Consider the following 24,405-nt stretch of genomic DNA (forward strand, 5'->3'; position numbering starts at 1 on the left):
TCATGCTCACAGTATTTCAAGTTTTGTATGCTTTTCCTGATCATTACTCTGGATGTGACTTTTAACGTTTTTGCTCATGATTTCACTTGTATTTCGGCCTTCTTAATTTTGGTGGATCATCAATTAACTCCTATGACAAATTTCTAATGCATATTTTTTTCTATTCTTGTGTGGAAATTGACACATATACCCTCTATGCGAAATAATTGACTAAACAGAAATATCAGATGTTTGCATTATATAAGAGACTGATCACTGCTTCAGAAATGGTTCTCAGAATGGCGGAGGTCTCATTTGGTTCTACAGTGAGAATTGGCGTTGCCCATACATGAACATTTAACTTGACTTGACAAATGTAATCATTTGAAAACACTTTACCTTTGCTTTCTTACGACTATCAACAACTTTCATGTTAAACGTTTACAAATTGTGTACTCATAATAACAATCAGGACTTTAACAAGTTTTTGTTTGTAAGCCATTTACACGTTCTTAATAAAGGTAAATACATAAATCTTTTCCAGAGCACTTACATATACCCCTTTATAAATTTAACAATATGGAATTTCTAAAATATTAAATACTGTAATTTGATATGCCAAGTTGTAATCCTTGAATGGAAAGTAGGACGTAAATATTGACATCTTACCATCATTAAATTAGAGGAATGATGCTTGAACTGTTCATGGTAAGTTAAAATCCTATTTGTTTTTTGATACTTTTTGTATTGACGGACACATAAATGGCATATATGGTATGTGAAGGTTAAGACCTGTCCATGATTTTATGGCGTACAGCCATAATAGACGTTTTTCAAGTGAAGAGGAGACATTTTTCCCAAAAGGTAATGTAAAGGCTTGGAAACATCTTTAACTACTATCTCAGTGACGAATCAAAAGGGGTTCTGAGGGTTTGACCCACCCCATTGTTGTTGAAAATGTTTTATTAATTTCGTGCATTATTTTGGTAAAAAAAAAATCACCAATAATAGACCAGACCCCCCTTTTATGCTGGACTCCCCTCTCGGGGTCCGCCAATGCGTCCGGAACTGTTAGTATTACTTTACCAGATGGACCAATTTACATGCCGATGATCACTTTAGAATTAGTAATGTATAATAGGCAAAATTCTAAATTATTCTGCAATTCAACGCAAAAGGTTGGAATTCCATTACTCCAACGTTAGGAGGCACCAAGTCAGAAAATAGCTTGCAAGACAACCTCTAGCAATGATGCAGCAGTAGGACTACATGTATATCCAAACAAGAGGTAAAGTAATCCGCAAGACTCAACCTACACTATATTTGTTACAAAATACGCTGGACTCCATCCACGCTATAGAGGTACCTAATCCGCTAGACCTCACCCATACTATAGCGGTAATGTAATCTGCTATATTTCATTCAAGTTATACTATAGAGCATAGAATTTACTTTGCTTTCATGCAAAGGAGACATATTTTCCGAAAGGCAATGCATTGTATACACACCAGTATCGAAACAAAAGTTTCAAAACATCTCTATCATCGTAGTGGGGGATCAAAAGGTGTAATAGGGTTTTGATACCCTTTTTTGTTAGGAATTTTGTTTCCTGCATTCCGTGGCAAAAGTTGAACAATGGCTGCCTATAGTAAACTTTTCCCTCCTCCCTTTCTGCTGACTCCCTCTCTGGATCCGCAATAGCATCTGGAAACTATTTCTACAGATGAACTGACAGACATTCTAGAAATTACTATAGAACTACATAAATTGCACATAGTCCATTCCCACTAGAGAGGTAACGTAAACCACAAGACTCCATCCATTGAGGTAACGTAATCCGCTAGACTCCATCAACACTATAGAGGTAACGTAATCCGCTAGACTCCACCCACGCCTTAGAGGTAACTTAATCTGCTAGACTCCATCCACACTATATAGAGGTAATACCATCCGGTAGACTCCACAAACACTATAGAGGTAACGTAAGCCGCTAGACTCATCCACTCTATAGAGGTAACATTATCCGCTAGACTCCATCCACACTATAGAGGTAACGTAATCCGCTAGACTCCATCAACACTATAGAGGTAACGAAATCCGCTAGACTCCATCCACGCCTTAGAGGTAACTTAATTTGGACTCCATCCACACTATATAGAGGTAATGCCATCCGGTAGACTCCACAAACACTATAGAGGTAACGTAAGCCGCTAGACTCATCCACTCTATAGAGGTAACATTATCCGCTAGACTCCATCCACACTATAGAGGTAACGTAATCCGCTAGACTCCATCCACACTACAGAGGTAGCGTAATCCGCTAGACTCCATCCACACTATATAGAGGCAATGCCACCCCTTTTTGTTCGGAAATTTGTAAAAAAGTTAACTAATGACAGCCTATACCTCCCTTTTAGCTGGCCCCTCACTGGATCCGCAATAGTATCCGAAAACTACTTCTGCAGATTAACTGACCGACATGCTGAAGGTCACTGTAGTATTACAACACATATAATACACATATTCCATCCACACTAGAGAGGTAAGGTTAACCACAAGACCCCATCCATACTACAAAGGTAACGTAATCCGTTAGATACACCCACACTAAAGAGGTAGCGTAACCCGCAGACTCCACCCGCATTATAGAGGTAATGTAATCCGCTAGACTCCATTCACACTTACTCTAGCAATGCTAGAGATTTTCTGGCAAGCTATTTTCTGACTTGGTCCATCGTAACCTCTAGCATCTGGCATGTTGAAAGCCACCGCAAATGTGAATAGGCTAAACATGTGTTTAAAAATATTCTAAGTCTTATATTTACATAAAAAAGATTGACATACCTGAAATCAAGCAATTAAAATCCTAATTTTCGTTAATTACCTAGAAAACATTATAAAATGAAGACGGTTATCAAAGTGACTAGCCATTTTTTAATTAGGTCACTAATTTTACGGAATGCATTATGTTTTTGATAAAACGAACTTATAGTTGGTAAAGGCAATTAATTGGTCTATTTTATAGTTTCGTTTCGCAAATTAAAATCCACAATTTCATTAACCAGATATATCATTTTAAAATACTGAAAACCCGAGTGTAAAGTTCATTTAAACTGCTTCTGCAACGGATTTATGTAACTGCTAGATTTTCTCTTCAGGTGAGTCATTTGATTTTCTTCAGTTCAGTCACATTCTCTCGGTATAGAGCAAACAAACTATATAAAAATCTTTTATGGTAATATTTTTGCTAAAACTGTTCCGATGTTCAATGAACATCCGGAACGAGCGTTATGCAATATGGAGCTCGGAAGTAAGAGGTTGGGGTACAGAGGAACGGAATTCCAACCTCTTACGTTGTAGGAGTACATCCACACTGTGGAGGTAACGTAATCTGCTAGAATCCATCCATACTGTGGAGGTAATGTAATCCGCTAGACTCCACCCACACTACAGGGGTAATATAATCCGCTTAACTCCATTCACATTATAGAGGTAACGTAATCCGCTAGACTCCACTTTCACTATGGAGGTAACATAATCCGCACGACTCCTTCCACATTATAACGTTATCCGCTGTCCACACTATGGATGTAATGTAATTCGCTGGACTCCTTCCACACTATGAAGGTAACGTAATCCGCTAGACTCCACCGCAGTATAGAGGTAACATAACCCAAGATTTTATCTGTTGACAATATCCATCAAATGCTAAATTCAATATCCTAGACTCAAGTCGACTATAACATATTTATCATGAATAATGTTTTTATTAGTCAACGCAAAACTTTCTTCTTAAAGTTTTTTTAGGGGTGCTTGACAATGTGAAAAGGCTGGTGTTTTGACTCCTTTAGATTCTAAATACAGGTTATATCTGTTCTAAAAGGGCCACGGTTCTCATCAGCGGTTTGGGTCGTTAAATTTTGCAGAACAATATTATGTAAATTGGACCGTACATCTCTATTTATCGCACCAGGTTCGCCTTTGTGTTTACTTAAGCCTCTTGATTAAGATAAGAATATCTTTTTACTTATTTTTATGTAAGAATTTCTTGTAAGTTCTCGTATACTTCTGCTATAGACCACAATAGGCTGAGAACTAAATACTGAAGTACATCTTTCATTTTGTTTGTTGGAGTATGTTGCAATGTTCTCTTTGACTGTTTTTGAGCAAATACCAATTGCTTTCTTTTAATAGTTGCAATGTCTTGCAATAAATCTAAATTGAAAGTTTCAAGTATATTTTTCAATTTCCGCATTTTTGTATCCTTTTTTTTGTAAGTTTATTTTTTGAATGCCAGAGCTTGTCAACAAGTTTCTTTGGCTTAAACAGGCGAAGACGAATATTAACAAAAGGAGCCATGGGCTGATCCGATACGGGGGGGGGTCCAGTGTTTTGAACCCCATTTCGTTTGACAACGTTGTCAATATCGTGATTTTCTAGGGGGTAGTCCTTTAATAGCCTAGAACCCTCTTTTTGTTTATCCCCTTTCCAAAAATGTTTGGATCCGTTTTGCGAATAATTTAATTACTGATGTTATCTATCCTTAGTAGCAATTAAAGGGGTTTGAAGTGGGTATGAAAGCACTGTGGTAATATGCAAATCAGGACCTTGCCTTAATTTTTTGACCTAATGACTCGCTAATAATTATTCGATTGCGTTTTATGAGTACAAGAGGGATTATCACGCAAAATCTTGTTGGAATAATAACAATTGGCGCCTACACAATGCAGAAGTGCTTGTCAGCTTATGTAAGCTGGTTTAAAAATATTATAATATTACTGGAAACGAAGTTGCCAATTAATCGGGAAAATTATACGATTAAATTTATTAATGGTTTGGGCTATAGTGACTCCCATTCTATATCGTTAAAAGTTTTAACCCCAAAAAACAACAATATTATCGAACACCTAAACCTGTTCAAAATGTTTTGACAGATTAAACTAAATCCATGTTCATTTAAGTTTCAATAGTTAATTAATCATGATAAACGTCTATGGAATTTTTTCTACAGAAAATACATGTGTTACGTACCCTCAGATCGAGTGTCTGACGTCCAAGGTTCCTCATCAATTATTTATTAATGGTAATTGAATAAATACCTACAACGGACTGTACGTAATTATATTTTTGGGGGGTTTTCCATAGTGACGGATAACTTTATGTTTTGAAATTATTTCTGACGAAAGGTAAGAGTTTTTGGACAAACCTTTATTCTTATATCACCAGGTTTTTGTAAAGCACCAGAAAGAATATAAAATAGATCTTTCGTAATTTCCATATGTGTTGAACCAAATTACGTAATAACTAGTTATATAACAACCAAAGTGTTTTTACCTTTTCATCCGGGCCTCCCGATCTTCTTTTATATTATTTTTAGTCTTTATGAAAGGTATTGATAATAAGAAATTAGGAATGCTTTGAAATTAAAATTCGACGTTCAGGTGATTAATTGAAGGAATTGTTATTATCATGTAAACAGAATTATATACTGCATAACTGGAGACTTTCAACCCAAAATCCCATTTTAATGAGAAGTTGAATGAAGACCGATACATGTCTGGACCTGCGTCACTCTCATATATTTGTAAGCAAAGAGTATCTTCAATTAAAAAAAATAACTAAACAATTCTCTTAACTTCGCATACACTGCTCAAATGGCTAACGTTCAACATGCCGAATAAATGTATGAAAAATATCCTAATTTGTTCTTTATATGAGGTACACATATGGAATTCAATGTGTGCATAACATTGGTTTAATACATTTTGAATTAAAGATTACAGTCTACAACATTAAATAACAAAGATGGTTCTTAACAAAGACACATGGTTGAACCTCCCCGTAATGGATTTGGATTTTAGTTTTTAGTACTTCTTGTATATAATGTTTTTTTTTGTTGAGATCTTCCTCAGCATTTGATTCTAATGCTGCTGATGAAATGATTCTCCCAGAAACATGTGTACATTATGTCGAAATTTTCAATATACTAGTATATGATTGGTATCTATGTGCTAAAATGTAGAAAAAAATCATCAAATTTGTCCATAATAGGAAGAGTATATTAAATAAACACAGCGCAAAGTTTGAATATTATTGGTTGGTGACGCAGATTGAAATCACACCCACACACATTTACAACAGTTATCACTGCATGTATGTCTTTGATAGTGGCAATAATAAAGAGTGTGGGTCATTATTGCAACATGTGTATAAAATGAAAAAGGAAAACTTGAAAGTAGTCGGAATAGTCAACAACCAGAATGCATTCTCTCCGTTAGTTTACACATAGTGTTGTAGCATACGGTATTAATTAATACTTTGTTGAAAATCATGTCCAACTTTTATTTATTTTAGATGGTTTTTAATGTAGAGTCACGTATTTTCGGACAATGATAGCTAATCTGACAAATCCTACAAAATCTTTGGAGAGAATGAGCCGTTCTCTTACAGACAGACGGATACGTACAAGGTGCACTGAGTTTGGTAGCTTCCAACTTCAGTAAGCAAGGAACATGTAATGGTAAGTTACCTTACAATACTGGTTCAAAGATTTGGGAAAGGGTACTATCCTCAGGACATTCAGGTCAAAAGAAGAGGTCCATTTTTAATTTTGCTCTTTAACCTTCGAGGTTTTTGAGGGGATTATTAAGGGCACGAACTACATGAATTAAGCTCGGTAAAAAATATTCATTAGGTTATATGGACTTGGTCTAACCGTCCTTATATTTTATTTCAGTCATAGTTGACGGCAGATGACTATTCCTAAGAGTTTCAAATATACCTAAATCAAACCAAAACTGATTGAATAAAAAAACTTAACCGCCTTGAAAAATAGATCAACGAAGACAGAATTCAAGTAATTAATGCCTCGTGTGGAAAGGAGGTCACTGTGCAGTATATTGTCATTGCTTGATATCTGTCATCTTTTTTCAAAATAGGTATTATGTTGTCCATCCATCCCAGTACCTATCCGCAACTTGTCTGAAACTGCTACACGGAATTTGAATGGAATTTTGGGGTTTCCTATATGATTTCTGTGAGAGGGGGAGCGGCAGTATCAACTAGTGAGCTTTATTCTCTGTTTTTTTCTAGTATTATCTGTGTGGACTATTCCCAAATTATACCATAAACGTCTTTGTTTAGCATCGATTTATGCTGATCAAGAGAAAAACTGCCGTTATTAGACATATGTTGTATAAATGTGAAAACACTTTTGTTTGTTTGTTTTTCTAGTTGTATTAACAAATTCGTCTTTTTTTTTTATTTTTTGTTTGTTTGTTTTTGGCATTGACAAATTCGTCTGCTTTTGGTGATTTTAGCCTTTTGGTATCTCTTCTTTGGTTTGATTTGGATGGCTATAGTTTCTAGGTTCCAATAATAATCAATTTCTGTCTATTGTTTTTTAATTCAAGATCCGAAAACCCGGGTAAAAAAATCTAGTATATATTGCAAGTGATTTGATTTTTCTGAATAAGATATGGAAGGAATAAAACCATATCGGAACAGGGATGGCATTCATAAAATTCAGCTAGATGATTTTTTTATATGAGGCAGGTGTAATCTGTAACAGTGGCGGATCCAGGAGGTACAAGGGGGTTGGCACCCCTTTTTATTGGATAATTTGTCATTTTCATGTCTGCAATTGACAAAAAAATTGGTAAATAATGTCTTAGTACCACCTTTTTCTGAGGAACCCCGACTGGCACCCCTCCTTTTCCAAGTGTCTAGATCAGCCCCTGTGTGAAAGACGGAGTTGAATATATTGATATTTAAAAAAAAATAATTATGCGTTTTACATCAGCTACGATTTATTTTTCTTAATAATTTAACAAAACTTAAAGATGTGAGCAATTGACAGATTAACATTTTGGTTTTTGTTATACAGATACGAAACTAGTAAAGATCATTACTTGGTATTACAAGTTGAATTACTGTTACCAGTAGACTGAAATCGGTCTCTCGGTGCTTCTAAGGTCAAGTTAAACTCGTGTTGATCAGTGTCTCTAATAACTCTGAATTACATATATAACGGGAATAGGTGTGGTGTATATGACAATCAGACAACAACCCCACCGGGATGAAAATGTCAGCCCAAGGCCAGCCATCGGTCTTCAGTGAACGACGAGGAAACCCTCATACCACAGGGCAGACTGCAGCTGGCCCCAAAACATCATTATACGCAGGTACAGCAAAAGAGTTGCCCCTATATACTCAAGTAACATAAAAATAAACTAAAAGTGAAAACGAAACAAGACATACAGGGGCAAAAATTTCCTGACTTGGGACAGGCGCAAAAAATGCAGCTGGGTTTAAGTACTTTGGCGTGATCACAACCCTCCCCTTTAAAATCTGGCCACTGTGGAGAAAATATTACACAATTAAACACAATTAAAATCGTTTCAAAAAGGTCTGTGTGCTTATTACAACGGAATATAAATTACACAAACTGTACAAACTAAGGACTTCTAGTATTTAACTGACAAGCTGGATACAGACTTGATTAAACCTACTAAAAATAATGTCCCCATCATATGTAAAATCAATTCCAATTCTTCCGATGCGGGGTTAAGAACCATGGTACCATAAAGACACAACCTTTAACTTATGAATACATGTATAGCGTTTTATTTTCTATGTAAAGACCCTATGAGCGAATCGGTGTTAATACCAAAAATGCTATCCTTAACAATTTGACAATAATATCATAACTATATCCCTTACGAATGAGCCTATTCAACGGTTTTGTTAATTTATTGGTCTAGTGTCGAGCTTTCCGTGCTTTGTGTCAAATATTACAATGAAACAGAGGGTTAGAAATACATGTAACCGCAGGTACATAGAAATTATTTAGGCCATTTTTATGTAACTTTTATGATCCATCATTTGTTTAACAAAATTGGTGCATTGGGGTCTGTGTCAACATGTAAGTGCACTAGCTGAGTCAGGGGTCCGTAATCTTATCCAAGGATAAATTGTTGGAAGCTTTTCGCGTGAGTGTTGAAATTTCTGATTTCAGTCAAAAATACTACTAGGGTGGAATAATCAGAACTGTTCTGGTTAGACCTGTCAGAAACAGTTCTGTGATAGAATTGTCATATGTTAAGGATAGTTTACATACAGTCAGACGACCCGACCTGGAGTTGAATAATTTAGAGTGTATCTGGATCCAACTGAAAATCAACAATAAAAAATACTGTATGGTATATTCTACATTCCCCCTAATAGTAACCAGGATACATGGGCTGACTTGGAGACATCTTTTGAAATGGCCTCAAATGACAATCATATTGATTATATATTAATTAATGGGGATTTTAATGATAATCAATTTGATAATTAATGTATGAAGGTTAAAAAATTGTTGACCCACTTTACTCTTCTTCAATCGATAGATAAGCCGACTCACTTCATTGAAAGGTCATCGTATATTGATCTGATTATTACTAACCATGCTAACAGCTTATCATATACCGGTGTAGGCCCGGCACACCTCTTTTAGATCGAACTCGTCATAACACTGTCCAGTTGTTGGTAATTTGAATGCTTCAAAATCAAAAAGCTCATCATTTAAAAGGAAAGTATGGATATATGACCGGGGTGATTATAATGAATTCAATAGATTATTATCTGAAAATAATTGGGCTCAAATATTTCATAGTAATAACGTTGATGAGATAGCAGATAAGATAACCGAATCAATTTTACTTGCTGCTGATAAATCTATAGTAAGTAGAATAGTGACATTTCGTAAGGGGGGTCCTCGTTGGCTAACAACTCATATTCGTCGAGAAATTAGGTGAAAAAAAAAGGCTACTTACTAAATCTAAACGTCTCAGTACACCTGCGCACTGGGATAGATTTAGGAAAATACGAAACGATGTGAATGCCCTAATACGTAAAGCAAGAGATGATTATAATAATGATCTAATAAAAAAGCTTGTTAACGAAAACTACGCACGAATACTAATTGGTGGAAAATTACAAAACAGTTGACAGGGATTAAAGGTGATGAAAATAGCATCCCCCCGCTTTTAGTCAATGATAATCTTATCTTTGACGAGTGCGCCAAAGCGAACGAATTTAATAAATATTTTGTTTCACAGGCCAAAGTTGATGACACTGAGGCTCAGCTTCCTAATTCTAATTCGTATTTATTTAATAACAATATAGACCACTTAATTCTTCAGGAATCAGAAGTAGAAGATGTTCTTAAATATTAAATCCGTCGAAGTCATCTGGTCCAGATTTGATTAGACCTCGTCTGCTTAAAGTATCAGCAGGAATCATAAAATGTTCACTGTGTATTTAAAAGTAATAATTCCAATGATGTTAAAAATTATCGTACTATTTCAAGTGTAATCTTTAAGGTCATGGAGCGCTGTGTTTATAAACATGTACATACTCATTTTCTTGAGAATAATATCATAACTAATAAACAATCGGGTTTTACTAAAGGAGGCTCCGCGCTTCATCAATTAGTAAGCATGACCAACGAATTTGGGCAAGCATTGGACAGCGGCAAAGAATATCTGTGATATTAGCAAAGCTTTCGACGGGGTCAGGTATAAGGGTTTATTATTTAAATTAAAACAGGCTGGAATTGAGGGTAATCTTCTAAATTGGTTAAAAAATTATCTAGAGGGAAGGTCTCAATGGGTAGTCGTAAATGGTTCTTCTTTGGAATGGTTACCCATTGGCGCTGGAGTTCCTCAGGGTTCTGTTCTTGGTCCCCTGTTATTTATCTTATTTATCAATGATATAATAACTGATACAAAAGCAAACATCAGATTATTTGCGGATGATACCAGTCTCTTCCTCGTAGTCGATTCCCCTAACGACACAACCCCCATACTTAATGACGACTTAGTCAAAATTCATAAATGGTTTAAACAATAGTTAGTTAACTTCATCGCCAGAAAAACAGAGACTATTACTATTTCTCGGAAAAACAATAAACCTGTTCACCCCACGTTATATTTGAATAATCAGCCTATTCAGTCTGTAGACAATCATAAGCATCTTGGTCTAATGATTTCGAACAACGGCTCTTGGCATGATCATACCGATTACATTATCAAAAAAGCATATAACCGATTAAATGTTCTAAGGAAATGTAGAACGATTCTTGATAGATTTACTTCGGAAAAGTTATATACGTCTTTCATTCGACCCATTTTAGAATATGCCGATATCATTTGGGATACTCAAAATCAAACTTTGATAGATAAGTTAGAAAATGTTCAAATTGATGCAGCAAGAATTGTAACTAGTGGGACAAGGCTTACTTCTTTACAAAAATTACAAAAACTTTATGAAGAAACTAAACGGGAAACTTTGGCCTCCAGACGTAAAACTCATAAACTTGTTCTTTTCCATAAAATGTTAAATAACAAAACACCCAATTACCTATCAGATATTGTCCCTGATACAATTGCAATTCGTCGCAATCATAGTACTAGACAAGCAAATAATATCACTAACATTTTTACTCGCACTAATCTTTACACAGACTATTTTTTTACCTCCAACAGTAAAACTAGTAGAATTAGATGTAAATGTCAAGTCAGTAGATTCTACTGCAATCTTTAAGCACCTAATCGGTAGTCAAAATGATAAAGTACCAGCTTACCATTATACCAGTACAAGGTTAGGATAAATACTACATTCACGACTGCGATTGAATTCTAGCGCCCTTAATTCCCATTTTTTTTAAAATCTTGTCAATTCACCTACTCGTACTTGTGGCGAAATTAAAACCGCTAATCATTTTCATTCCACAGTCCAAAATATCGAACCCTAAGAACTGAACTTCTAGCATCGCTAGCTGAAATCCCTGTTGAAATCGATACAAATCTTCTAATCTTTGGATCTAACCAACTGAATGATGATCAAAACATTGCCATTTTTAACTCCACTCAGTTGTTTATTATCAAAAGTAAGAGATTTACTTGACTATTTTGTATATTTTAAAAGTAACATTCACTGTACTTTTGCACAACAAGTCATTTTCATCTTCATTTTCAATTTCATATTGTAAACCAAAAATCTGTTTTCATCATATTTTATTTAATTGTTCCTAAATATTATTAGAATACGAGCATACACTATTTATACAAATTTGTCATTTATTTACCTAGGAAACGGATTTATAAAAGCTTAAAGCTTGTCTCCGAATCCTTTGCTTACATTGTATTTATGTTATCATACTATTGTTTGAATTTCTAAATAAATAAAATATGTTTACACTAGAATTGTCAAAAAAGTTAAAATATCATCATGAAGCTATTGTCTTAGCTACTCAGAGGACCTAGTTAGCGATCTTAAAGCCTTTACAATTTTGATGTATGACTTTTGATTCATCCGATATAGAACTATTGAAAACTGAAAGGGTAGATACTGTCTTAAAATGAAAATTTAACTTGTATCCAGAATTGTTCTAGGATAGTACGACCAGCAACTGTTTGTGTAGAACTGTACATCTATTTAAGTGAAATGATAGGTATTGTCAGAAATGGTCATAGGTCCTAAAAGGTATTGTCGTGTCAGAAACTTTCTAAGTCCTGATAAACATCGTCAGAAACTGTACTAAACCTTGATCTGTATTGTGAAAAACTATCCTACCCTTGATAGGTATTGTCAAAAACTGTCCTAGACCTTCATCTGTATTGTCAGAAACTGTACTAGACCTTGATCATTATTGTCAGAAACTGTACTAGACCTTGATCTGTGTTGTCAAAAACTGTCTTACCCTTGATATGAATTGTCAGAAACTGACCTAGACCTTGATATATATTTTCAGAAACTGACCTAGACCTTGATATGTATCGTCAAAAATTGTTTTAGACCCTGTTATGTATTGTCAGAAACTAACCTAGATCTTGATGTGCATTGTCAGAAACTGTCCTACACCTTGATCTGAAATGTCAGAAAATGTCCTAGACCTTGAAATGTATTGGCAGAAACTGACCTAGACCTTAATAAGCATTGCCACACACTGTCTTAGACCCTAATAGGAACTAATGTCCTGATAGGCATGGTCAGGAACTGCCTTAGACTCTGAAAGGTGCTGTTAGACACTGACTCAGTCTCTGATAGGTATTGTGAGAAAATGTCCTTGACCTTGATATGCATCATCAGAAACCGTCACAGGCCCTGATAGGTGTAGTCAGAAGCTGACATAGGCCCCGATAGGTACATGTACTTCAGTCAAAAATTCTGCTAAGGTGGAATAATCAGAACTTTTCTGGAAAGACCTGTCAGAAATAGTTCTGTGAAAGAATTGTCAAGAATAGTCCTAGACATCATCATGAAGCAAAAGTCATAGCTACCTAGAGAACCTAGTGAGTGATTAAAAGTCGTTACAATTTTGATGCATGACTTTTGATTCATTCAAGATAGAACTATTGGAATTGGGTTGTCAGGAACTGTCATGGCCCAAATTAGCATTGTCAGAAACTGTCATTGACCCTGATAGGTACTGTCGGAAACTTTCTTAGTCCTGATAGGTATGGTCAAAAACTGCCATAGGCCCTGAAAGGAACTTAAGAACTGAGTCAGTCCCTGATAGGCATTGTCAGAAAATGCCCTTGACCTTGTCACAAGCCCCTGATTGGTGTTGTCAGAAACTGACACAGGCCCTGATAGACACTGTCAGAAACTTACAGAGTCCTGATATGTGTAATCAGAATCTGTCAGTCCGTTATAAGAATTGTCATTTGCATTGAGAGGTATTGTCAGAAACTTCCATAGGCATTGATAGGTATTGTTAGAAAATGTCAAATACCCTGATAGTGATTTTCAGAAACTATTTTAAGCCCTAATAGGTACTGTTAAAGACTTTCATTGACCCTGATATGTATTGCCAGAAACTGTTCTTGACCCTGATAGGTACTGTCAGAAACTGTTCTTGACCCTGATAGGTACTTTCAGAGACTGTCTTTGACCCTGATAGGTATTGTCAGAAACTGTTCTTGACCCTGATAAATATTGTCAGAAACAGTCAAATACCCTGATAGGTATTGTCAGAAACTGTCTTATACCCTGATAGGTGTTGTCAGAAACTATCTTACACCCAAAAAGGTATTGTCAGTAACTGTCCAAGCCCCTGATATAAGTTAACATCATTCAGGTGTTTTGCTGACAAGTCGTATCTTTAAAGATATATAGTTATTTTCTTAAGAGAATCATCACATTCATAAAGCACCTTCATTAGCCTCATTTTAATTTTAATGGTTTAGGCTTACTGCATTTCTAACTGAAACCGGTCATTTGAAAATTTATCAAAATAACTGTTTCTATCTTTTTTAGACAATGGAGAGAGAGAAAAACAAAAACCAGTCTTTTAAGTCACAAAGTTCTGTAAAAAGTAGACACGAATCCATAAAACGGAGAGTAGATAAATTCACAGAGGAGAAAAAGAAATATGCAGGAGAAAAGGATGATGAATACATGGAAAGAAGGAAACGAAAAAGTGCGAGAAAGAAGCGAGTTCAGCGTGATAGGAAGCTAAGATGGTTTAAGTGCTTATATTGGCCATCGGCTATCATGTTAGCATGTGGTTGCGTATTAACATTTGGTGCTACAGTCCGCAGTTTAGGCGAAGGAACGATCATATGGCAGGAGAGGCATAGTTTTAAAGTGATAGGACCAGTGCTGATCGCAGTAGGCCTTGTGTTGTTTTTAGCCACGAACGCAATTGTTAATAATCATAAAATTCGCATCACAAAAATAAACCAAGAAGAGGATCTTAGGAGAAAAGAGTCGTATAAACAGCAAATTCTACAACGATACTTGAAAAAGCAGAACGGATTTCATAACGAGAATAAACGTAAATTAGGACGAACAATTTCCGGTACGTATTCAACATGCCATTCAATCGAGGACATGGATGATTCGTCCCAAATACTCTTAACATTATCCAGTGCATCAAATGCAAGCTTGCATCCGTTCTGGAGACCAATGAACAGGAGAGAATCGGAGAATGATGAGTGCTCTTCTAGATATCTCGATATCAGTCAAAATTCTAATTCTACTTTAATGACCTCACTCCGGTCTAATGGTTCGGTCGGACCATGCGGTTTATCATTGCCGCTTGATCTCAGGAAATTTAACTTTATAGATGAGGATGAAACCGAAGACTTAGTGTGGTTTCCCAAAAATCATACGCCAATTAAACAAACACAGACAAATGGACGTGTGCATTGTCCTCGAGAATTCAGGAAAGTCGAGTTCATTGACGAGACGAACGAATTTTTTACTCCTCATGTAGAACAGTCTTCGTGTTGAATTTTATCAACCATATATGGTTCTATGAACCTCTGGTTTAGCGTCACCCATTTATTTATTTATGAGAGGGGTGGTAATGGCAAAGAACAAATTGGTAAAAGAGACAAAAACTTGGTGAGAACGTATTCTGGGCGATAAATTGGTCTTATAAAAAGGTTTATAGCCAAGACCGAAATTACAACAAAAACAAGATAAACAATTTGATCACCGACATTCCCTCCCTGTCCCGTGAAGATCAGATGGTTGCTCACAAATATTAAAGCGTATTTCTAGTCATTTGTACGTTGTATTATTGCTAAGAAATTGACAGTTACCATGCCGTGTGGAGAATGCTTTAAAAGGTAGTTCATAAGAACATTACTATCACCCAACGCCAAAACTCATGAAAACTATGATCTCGTGGGTTTCCTAATTTTAATTAAATATTTCAGAATATCTTTGGTTCTACAAATTTTCCGTTTGATTCACTATTTACATCTATAAGGGAAAACAGGTCACAACTTTTAAAAAGTGAAGCGAGTTATATTCTAAATTCACCCTGTTCAACCGAACATAAAATATTTATGTGCATAACTGCCCAATTTTCAAGGCAAAGACCTCTCACATATTAGTAACCATTATCTCATATATAGGCATAAATAATAAAAAAATCATATTTGATTTTGTCAGGCACGGTGACCATGCTAATTTATTTTCACATATATAACACATATCTAATAAATGCTGTGTCCACAAATTGCACAAAATAGTCCAGAATTATTAATTTTCGCTGAAAAGTCCTCATAAAATATACACTGGCTGACACAATCTATAAATAAACAAATGTTATCATTAATATAAACTTATAAGAAATATATATTATTGAAATGTAAATATGTCCACAATATTTCTATCCGACGTGGTCACCGCCCAAACCTCGATAATTTAAAAAAACGTGCCAAATTTCTTTATATACTGCCCGTGCATGGCAAACCGGTTCATATCAAATCTAACAATAGCCTGAAGGCTAAAAACCACTAATTCCACTTTCCATAGGCTTCTATGCTAATTTCACAATATTCAATGGCTTCTCTGGACTTTACCTTAACTTTAACCTGCAGAGGACTATATATCAGCATGATTCTACATATGGCAGCTCACAATCCTCAGAATGGCATGTGGGGTTAGCAGACTTGCAGTGCAGTACTGGTCACCGGAAGTGAAGGGTCTATAAATAGCATGGGAAATCCCAGTGTTTTCACAAGATAGGGATATATTTAAAAATCATTATGGAGATTAGGCTTCACATCACAAGAAGCAAAATGCACCTATAAAATGTACAGAAATGTTTTTCCTTTCAGAAACTGTTTACATTTTTTAAATAAGATGAGAACTTTTTTCACAGCACTATGAGGAACAGGGGTAATTTCTGCGTAGGACTATTTTTGCGTACGTTCCGAATGCTCATTGGTTGAATTGGTGGTCTGTAACCTGAACTATGAAATTTACTACGCGTATAGCACATAAATATATTGTGTTACAACGGGAGAACTACGTTTTATTTTCTGTCGATTGCGATTTTAGCGTCTATCAAAAAGAAAATCGTTATATTTGTAAAAGGACATATATATTTTGCATTACATAGTCCAACGCTCATAGTTTTGAAACATTTAAAAACACATTTTAAACAAAAAATCATGAAGTAAAGCGAAATTATGACGTTCAAATACAATACCATAATTACGTAAGAAGTATAACGTTTTTGATGTTTTTTTTAATTGCCATTTACGTAGCAACAAAAAAAAAACACTACTCGCGTAGGAAATCTAAAATCTCTGTAATCAATAAATCATAAATACAACCAAAAACAACAGCAGCAGTTTGAGCACACTCGCACACAACCGCAAAATTGAACCTCCACGCATTAACATATAATAATTAACGTCATTTTCTTGCGCTTATAAATCTACGTTCGACATCTTGAAGCGCGAATTGGTACCATCTCTTAAAATAAAGTGCGCAACTAAAGCCATGCATTTTACAACAATGTCAAAACACAGGGACAAGAGGGGTTTCAAAATAAAAACAATACTTACTCCTATTGTTGACAAGTAAAATATATCATATCGCATAAAAATGTAAATTTGTGTACTCGTCAGTGCCAATGCCAATGCGCAATGCGGAGATTTTCAATAGAACAAAAATATGCAAATTAATTAAAATTAGGAGTGTTTCAAGTAAAGAAATCTATAATTACTTAAATGGTCTGTCGAGTTCTATATATACGTTTTTTTTTTATTTTATTTGAATACGTCAACACAATCTGAATTTAGAAAACAAAATCTAAATTTTGACAACTAAGAAGAACCCTCCGTGTGTTTGTAGCACAGTTTAATGAAACTTGTGGACTTTTTTTTTAAAGATCGCATATATACACCTTTTTTTTGCCAAAAATGCATGTCCATGTTTTCAGCAGGAAATGTAGCAAAAACAGGTGGTCTGTTGAAAAGACCAGAATCATTTCCATTTTAGATTAATCAATCTGTTGACTAATTTTTCGTTTGGGCTTTTTGTCTGACTCTTGTTTCTGGTATGTTTAATCCGTGTCTTTCTAAATGTATATTAATGTCATGCTAGTAGACAAGCGAGGAGAGGGCTACGTGCTTTAACTAGTATATATATATATGGGTCTGAAAAATTCCGAACGATGTTAGAACTGTCAAATTTGCGATACAAATTTTTGGTCGTTCCCTCCGCGGGACTCGAACTCGTACCGCTGGTGACATCTATGGCAACACCGCCTGCACGAAGTCCAGTGCCCTAGACCACTCGGCCAGCTAGGATATATGATATACATGTACATCTGTCCAACATGTTTAATAAACTCTTTAAGTTCCCATTCGTCCTTATTACTTTATTATCTGCATCACCAACGGTAGAAGCAGGTCTAGTAACCACTCGACTCTGCACGTCCGACACGCTTATGGCCCGGTACCTACTTTGTATAATCTGTTATAGTAACTAAAAAGTATCAAATAATACTTTTCTAACTTTGCACAGTATTTATATACACATTGAAGATTTGCAAATTGACAAAGTTGATTATTTTTTCCTACAATTGTAGCAAGTTGAACATAGCCATTTTTCATCAGTATGTGCAAATTATTATGTGAAAATATCAATACATTACTTTAGGCAATGTGCTACGTAGTTTTTTTTTATTTATTTATAAATGTTAAAGATACTTATGTGCTTACAAAAATAACAACAGCGGTCATGTTTTATGCTTGATCTATGAAATTGGGCCTTTATCATTGGTGCAGTCGAAGTAATATAAAAACCATGACTAAATTACAAAGTTCCTCACCAGATTCCACATATGTACAAATTAACAATCAAAACAATGTAATATCAAAGAAAGACGTGCTCATAAATATTTAAAATAAACTAAAAAAATAATCCATTGAAACTATATACGCCAATCGTTCAATTAAATTATACAGACTGTTAGTATTGTCCATAAACTGATCAAAATTACATAAACCACTAAACACAAAACAAAAGAAATTATCGAACCGACATATCAGTTGAACACAAAGGGGTCATAGGGAGCATGGAATGCAACACCAAATTTGAATGATTTTAGTTAACATAGGCATATTTACATCATAAATTTGAGGAAATGGCGGCGTTTAACGTTAATATGGGGAATAAATTGGTAATGCAAAGTGCCAGGGGACAGAAAGGCAAGAGGTAGGTCTACTATAGCTATCTCCAATTTTTACTGCGAACCGCAACAGGGGTATATTTTTAAATTGTGCGTGTACAGCACACTTAAAAGTACGACCCCAAAGCAACACCGTCATGAATTAAGTCAAAACACCATTCAACTCAGAATTAATTGGTAAGTGCATGTATTCCGATCACAATCATATGATTTAATTACGATATTTGTCAAATTAAAAGAAAAAAGTGTTCAACCTCTGTCGATGTCCCCAAGAACATGTTTACATATATTTTAATCACAACGACTGATCTAAACTATAGGGTAGTCATTAAGGGCGGTCCAAATGTATATAGAAATCATACTTGTACACTATATACACAAATACCCTGCTAGCATGTAACTGGAGAGTTTCGGGAGAAAAATACATTAATCCAAGTAAAATTACAAGGAACAAAAACGTTTCATATTTATCATAAGACAGCAAAATTGAAATCGCCACACATCGTAATGAAATAAGTCATTATTAGGATTAAAATCTTTAATGTCTATCAAGATTTAAACGAATCAGAAATGTTTATAGGGACAACTGTCAAAATTTAAACAAAATCCATCCAACTTGAAAAATGTTCAATTTACAAAGATATGAAATGTATATCTTTTTAAAAATTAAATAAGTAACAATACATTTGTTCATATGATAAACAGTTCTGTTTAGATAAGATTTTGTTGACTAAATGAACAAAGAATAAGTTTGTAAGAGATCAAATACTAGTAGTATATACTTACTTGGCATTCAGTCTTAAGAATGGCCTGGATCGGAGCAGTGGATAATTTTGAATTTTTACAGCCACCGCCAAATATAGAAAAGTCTATAAGCTATAAATCCGTCAGGTAGGACTTAATAACTTTTGAATTTTGTTTTATCCTTCTGAATGGCAAATTTTGTGCCCATCCCACTAATGCTTATTGTCACACAATTTTCAAGAGAAAGCTCAAATATCTTCAAAATATCTTGAACCGCCACCTCATGCTACAAAGAAACAATAAAATTTCCTAAGCGATATGTTGATAAGATTTTTAATACGTGCATGTGACAGACTACGTCAGACTTTCTTATCCATATTTCGACCGGGATGGGGATGTTAAGGTCTCTAATTTAACCATAGGATTCGTATCACAGCTGATGTAAAGTCGATATAAACTAACACGAAAAAACCCTAATCAGTGGCGGGTCCGCAGATTACAAAAGGTGGAATGGTGGTAAACCAAGGGCCATAGTTTTTCCTCAAGAAAAAATAAGACGACAATATGTATCAGATTCACTTGTGTTAATAATACAATGAGAAGTAAGAAATTTGCTGGATTATATATTGAACAATATTGGTTTCTGAGTATTGTTCTATGCTTTGACACAAAATATAACATTAAAAACAATTCCCCAAGGAGGACCCAAGGCCACCCCACCCCACCACACCCCTTTTGATCTGAATTAGCTGAATTACAAGACCTAATAATTATTTCATTCTGTCACTGCATCATGCCATATATTCAATTCAAATATTTATTCTCTCGAACTAAATAATTATAATAGTAAAGAGAACAGTATGTTATGGAATATTACAATAATGTAAGTACAAATGAACAGTTTACATATAGGAATGGTACATTCTGTTCAGATGATTTTTCTTTTCAGCCAATCAGATTTTAGCTTCCGTGTTTGTAAAAGCATCATTTAAAGGTTAAAGGTTAAGTCCGAGTACTTGAAAAGAATGTAACTATATTCAGTGTAAGTTGGTATAATTTTAATTAGATTGGACATCAATATATACAATTGATTTCTTTACAGGACATTTGACGAAGAGGAAATTCAAGGAACATGCGGATGCCTTTGGAAATCTAAAGGATCAAATAAGAAGGCCCAAAAAGAACGTATCAAACAATTTAGTATATGGTTCGAAGAAAAAGATCTGGCACGACAAAAAGTATTTGCTAAAAGGAGATTTGACAGAGAATTTCAACGGGAAGTTAAAAGACGGAGAGTAAGGTGTATTCGAAAACTTTTTATTCCGACCGCTTTATGCTGGATAGTGGGTTTCGGAATTACTCTAGCTAGCACGGTTCGTAGTCTTGGTGAAGGAACTGTGTTTTGGAATTACAGGGAGGATTTTATAATTGCAGGACCTAGCATTTTGGGTGCGGGCCTAGTTCTGTTGATGATAACGGAAGGTTTAATCAGCGATCAACAAATAAAAATAAAGAAGCTAGAAACTCGAGATAGGGAATTTTCAATAGAAGTTAACGGCTCAGGTAATACAGAAAAGAAAACAGGAAAACAGGGACAAGAAACGCTTAAGACAATATCAAGAAAACTTCCATTGCTTCATCCTCCTCGGAGGAGCGTAGATAAAGAGACTGAGACCGATTCTTTTCTATTTATGGAATCTGAGCAAATAGTAAGATCTGAAACGATTCCTCAAATAACAAGGACTCAGTTTCTAACAAACACTGCGCATGTGGTATCAAACACACCGGGCACAGAAGACGGAGACTGTCATGACCCACAAACGAACTCAGAAAATGATTGTCTGTTGTTAGGGGCAACTTCAAAAGATTACGATGACATTTTCAAGCCATAAGATAGCCCAATATAACCAATAAAATTGTGGAATTTTCGATCAGTTCGATTATAAATACATTTATAATGTCGCTTATACGTGTGCTATGACTATTTATTCACGTCAGTTAATTGCATCACACTAATTCTGATAACTGGCGCAATTGTATGGTACGCCTTATTTATAATTATTCCACTTTAAAGATATCATATATAATTTATGCGATACCTTCTATTTTCAACAAGATATCTTACAAATTTTATAAGATATCTCATATAATGTAGAGTTAACAATATAATTAAATATATGAGATATCTGATAAAGAATATAAGATCTCAAAAAACTTTACAAGATATCTTAAAACTTTTATCAGATATTTTAAAGTACAAAATATATCTTGTTCATGGAATAAATATAAGTACGGCGGTCATACAACTGAACTTAATCAGTGCAGTAACATGTTAATAGTGTGTACGTGTATTTATGACATCCGGTCTAACAACCAGCTAAGGGAGTTTTTTTTTCGGCGATAGTTACGTCTTGACTGATATTTTTTCATTTAGTCTATAGATGGGACCTATAATATATAGATGCAATATCATAAAGCACATCGTAGTCGATAAATACCAAGTAACAAATTCGTAAACGTCAAAACACATCCACTTGAGCTGAAGGAGCGCTACAACCGTTTCTTTTCAGTTTGATTCGCAAATCTAATTAAATACTGTATTTTCGTCAGAATCTTGCCTAATTGATTTAAATTATAGAAGCATCTAAGTCTTATTTTTTCTTAGATAAGGACGTGTAAATTCTTATCGATATACTTTGTCAATAGGCCTAGAAAATTTCTATTAAACCGAAACAAAAGGGTTGTTAGGGTTGTTCGGATATACATACCGCTAGACATGTCGGTTTTCCTATTCCCGCTATCCGATTGCCTCTCAATTTCGCTAATAGTTAAAAAGTCCTGAATTAAGTCAAAGCTAAAATGCCAACTTCTTTTATTAAAAGAAAAAATTTGCAAAAATAATCATAAATTATGATTCAACATTTCCCCCATTTTCAAATCAAAAAAGAACTCCGGCTGCTGCTGAAAAAAATCAATTATTTTCACACTTTTGCAAGAAAAAAGTCACTAAACAAAAAATTCCAAACCGCCCTCTGGAGGCGGAAATTACCTGTGTCTTACGTAATGTATAATATAAATATGATCCAAAACGTTGTGTAGGTGGATTGAAAATTACACCTACAATCTGGTAAACCTAAAATAATTTAAGTTCAAGAAAGTGCCATGGTTACATCAAACATAATTCTCATCAAATATTCACGAACAGTGACTAATATTGGTATATGTGTTTACAAACAGCAATTTCAAAAGTACATCGTCAAACGGGACCTAGAGAGCCAGCTGGTGCTCACAAAATTAACAATTAATTAGTGCTATTCCAAGGCTAATATCATGGTTGGATAGAGCTGGGTCACATGATCCTTCAAGAGAAACACTTCACTATCATGGTAAAGGCTTGTAGAAGTGGGCAAAGTTTGTCAAGTTGCCTGTTAATTAATAAACAAATTAGTTACGTTTCACTTACGATATAAAAAAAATTCTCATCAAAGATAACACTGGCTACAAAAAAATAACATTATCAAGCCATCTCTTCCTATGGTGTGTCCATCTGCACCATGAAAACTGATATATTCAACAGGTCATAGTTTTCCTTTCCTCCTTTGTCTACCTTTGACTTGACTTTTTATGAGCAACTCTGTAGGTGTTTCTAGAAAAGCAGAGGACGTTTACCCTACCGGTGCACCTAGTCCATGCTCCCAGTTTTTAGTGGAGTCCAAGTTGCACATTTGCTTTCGTTACATTGTATGTATGATTTTAGTTACTTTATGTTCTTTGTTGTGTATGTCTGTTTTCCATGTCTGGCCTTTGTCCCTGGATCACATTCCTTTGATTACCGCTATTACCTTGGTTCCATTGATTACTCTTTCCTAAAATGCAGATACACCAGTTTAAGGCTTAACCATGTATTATACTGGTTTGGAAATTAGTTTATTGGCAACTTTATCATATCTTTTTTTTTCAGTTGGTCTTGTATTTCAATCTCAGGTTATTTCTATGATTCTAAAAATTATCAGGGATTACCAATGATAATGTTATGACTGATGTTACAAATAAACAGAATAATGTCTGGAAAGAACATCACATATCATCCTAAGGGCTCATTGACATTTTTTATTGACTTCAAAACTGCTTTTTTTTGTGCATATCGACCAGATTGGCAATTTTGATACAGGAGGCCATTTTTATGAGCATTTCAGTTTTGATACCAAATTAATCTCAACTGAATTGCAAGTTGTATTCAAGTCATGAAGTTTGTTAAATAAAAATAGCAGACCAACCACAAGATAAGCATATAGTATAGTGTGAAATAAAAAATCACTGTATGCATTTACAGTGGTATGGAAGAGAATTTTTAGAAGAGGACATTTTCAGGATTTTACAAAGATATTAACAATTTGAAGGGGCCAATTTTAAAGAAAGCACATGATTTCCTTTAGATGATTGGGGAATTTTTAGCAAGAAATGCAAATGGCCTATGACCCTACCCTTCCCAACACGTGATTTATTTTTGACATTTTCCCATTTAAGCCTATTATGCTTTTTCTGTATTTTTTGGTGATTTCCTGAAAAATCTCCAAAATACTAATTAACATTACTGAATTTTTTTTGCAATAATAAAAAAATGTAATTATACAGCATTCACAGTACTTAAGTCTAACCTATAAAGCAAGGGTCCAAAAATTTTGACAGCC

General features: G+C 34.8%; 2 protein-coding genes across 6 annotated transcripts; both read left to right on the forward strand.

Annotated features, from left to right (window-relative positions):
• The first annotated feature begins 534 nt into the window (after positions 1 to 534).
• On the forward strand, positions 535 to 15,540 carry LOC148619488 (uncharacterized). 4 transcript variants are annotated; one of them, XM_088579409.1, is made up of 3 exons: positions 535 to 687; positions 6,334 to 6,499; positions 14,287 to 15,540. In XM_088579409.1, exons 2-3 carry the CDS (start codon positions 6,497 to 6,499, stop codon positions 15,262 to 15,264), a joined length of 981 nt encoding a protein of 326 aa, XP_088435535.1. In that variant the 5' UTR covers positions 535 to 687; positions 6,334 to 6,496; the 3' UTR covers positions 15,265 to 15,540. The 4 variants fall into 4 exon arrangements, with proteins under 4 accessions (XP_088435535.1, XP_088435537.1, XP_088435538.1 ...); XM_088579411.1 differs by lacking the exon at positions 535 to 687 and adding an exon at positions 3,074 to 3,137; XM_088579412.1 differs by lacking the exon at positions 535 to 687 and adding an exon at positions 4,937 to 5,062.
• Positions 15,541 to 18,833: 3,293 nt separating this feature from the next.
• LOC148619489 (uncharacterized) lies at positions 18,834 to 21,645 on the forward strand. 2 transcript variants are annotated; one of them, XM_088579414.1, is made up of 2 exons: positions 18,834 to 18,996; positions 20,817 to 21,645. In XM_088579414.1, the coding sequence occupies exons 1-2, from the start codon at positions 18,926 to 18,928 to the stop codon at positions 21,604 to 21,606; spliced, it is 861 nt and encodes a 286-aa protein (XP_088435540.1). In that variant the 5' UTR covers positions 18,834 to 18,925; the 3' UTR covers positions 21,607 to 21,645. The 2 variants fall into 2 exon arrangements, with proteins under 2 accessions (XP_088435540.1, XP_088435539.1); XM_088579413.1 differs by lacking the exon at positions 18,834 to 18,996 and adding an exon at positions 19,703 to 19,861.
• The last annotated feature ends 2,760 nt before the right edge of the window (positions 21,646 to 24,405 follow it).

The sequence above is a fragment of the Perna viridis genome, chromosome 4 (assembly GCF_037379345.1).
Source record: "Perna viridis isolate PV_CMFRI_1.1 ecotype Kerala chromosome 4, ASM3737934v1, whole genome shotgun sequence".
NCBI lineage: Eukaryota > Metazoa > Mollusca > Bivalvia > Mytilida > Mytilidae > Perna > Perna viridis.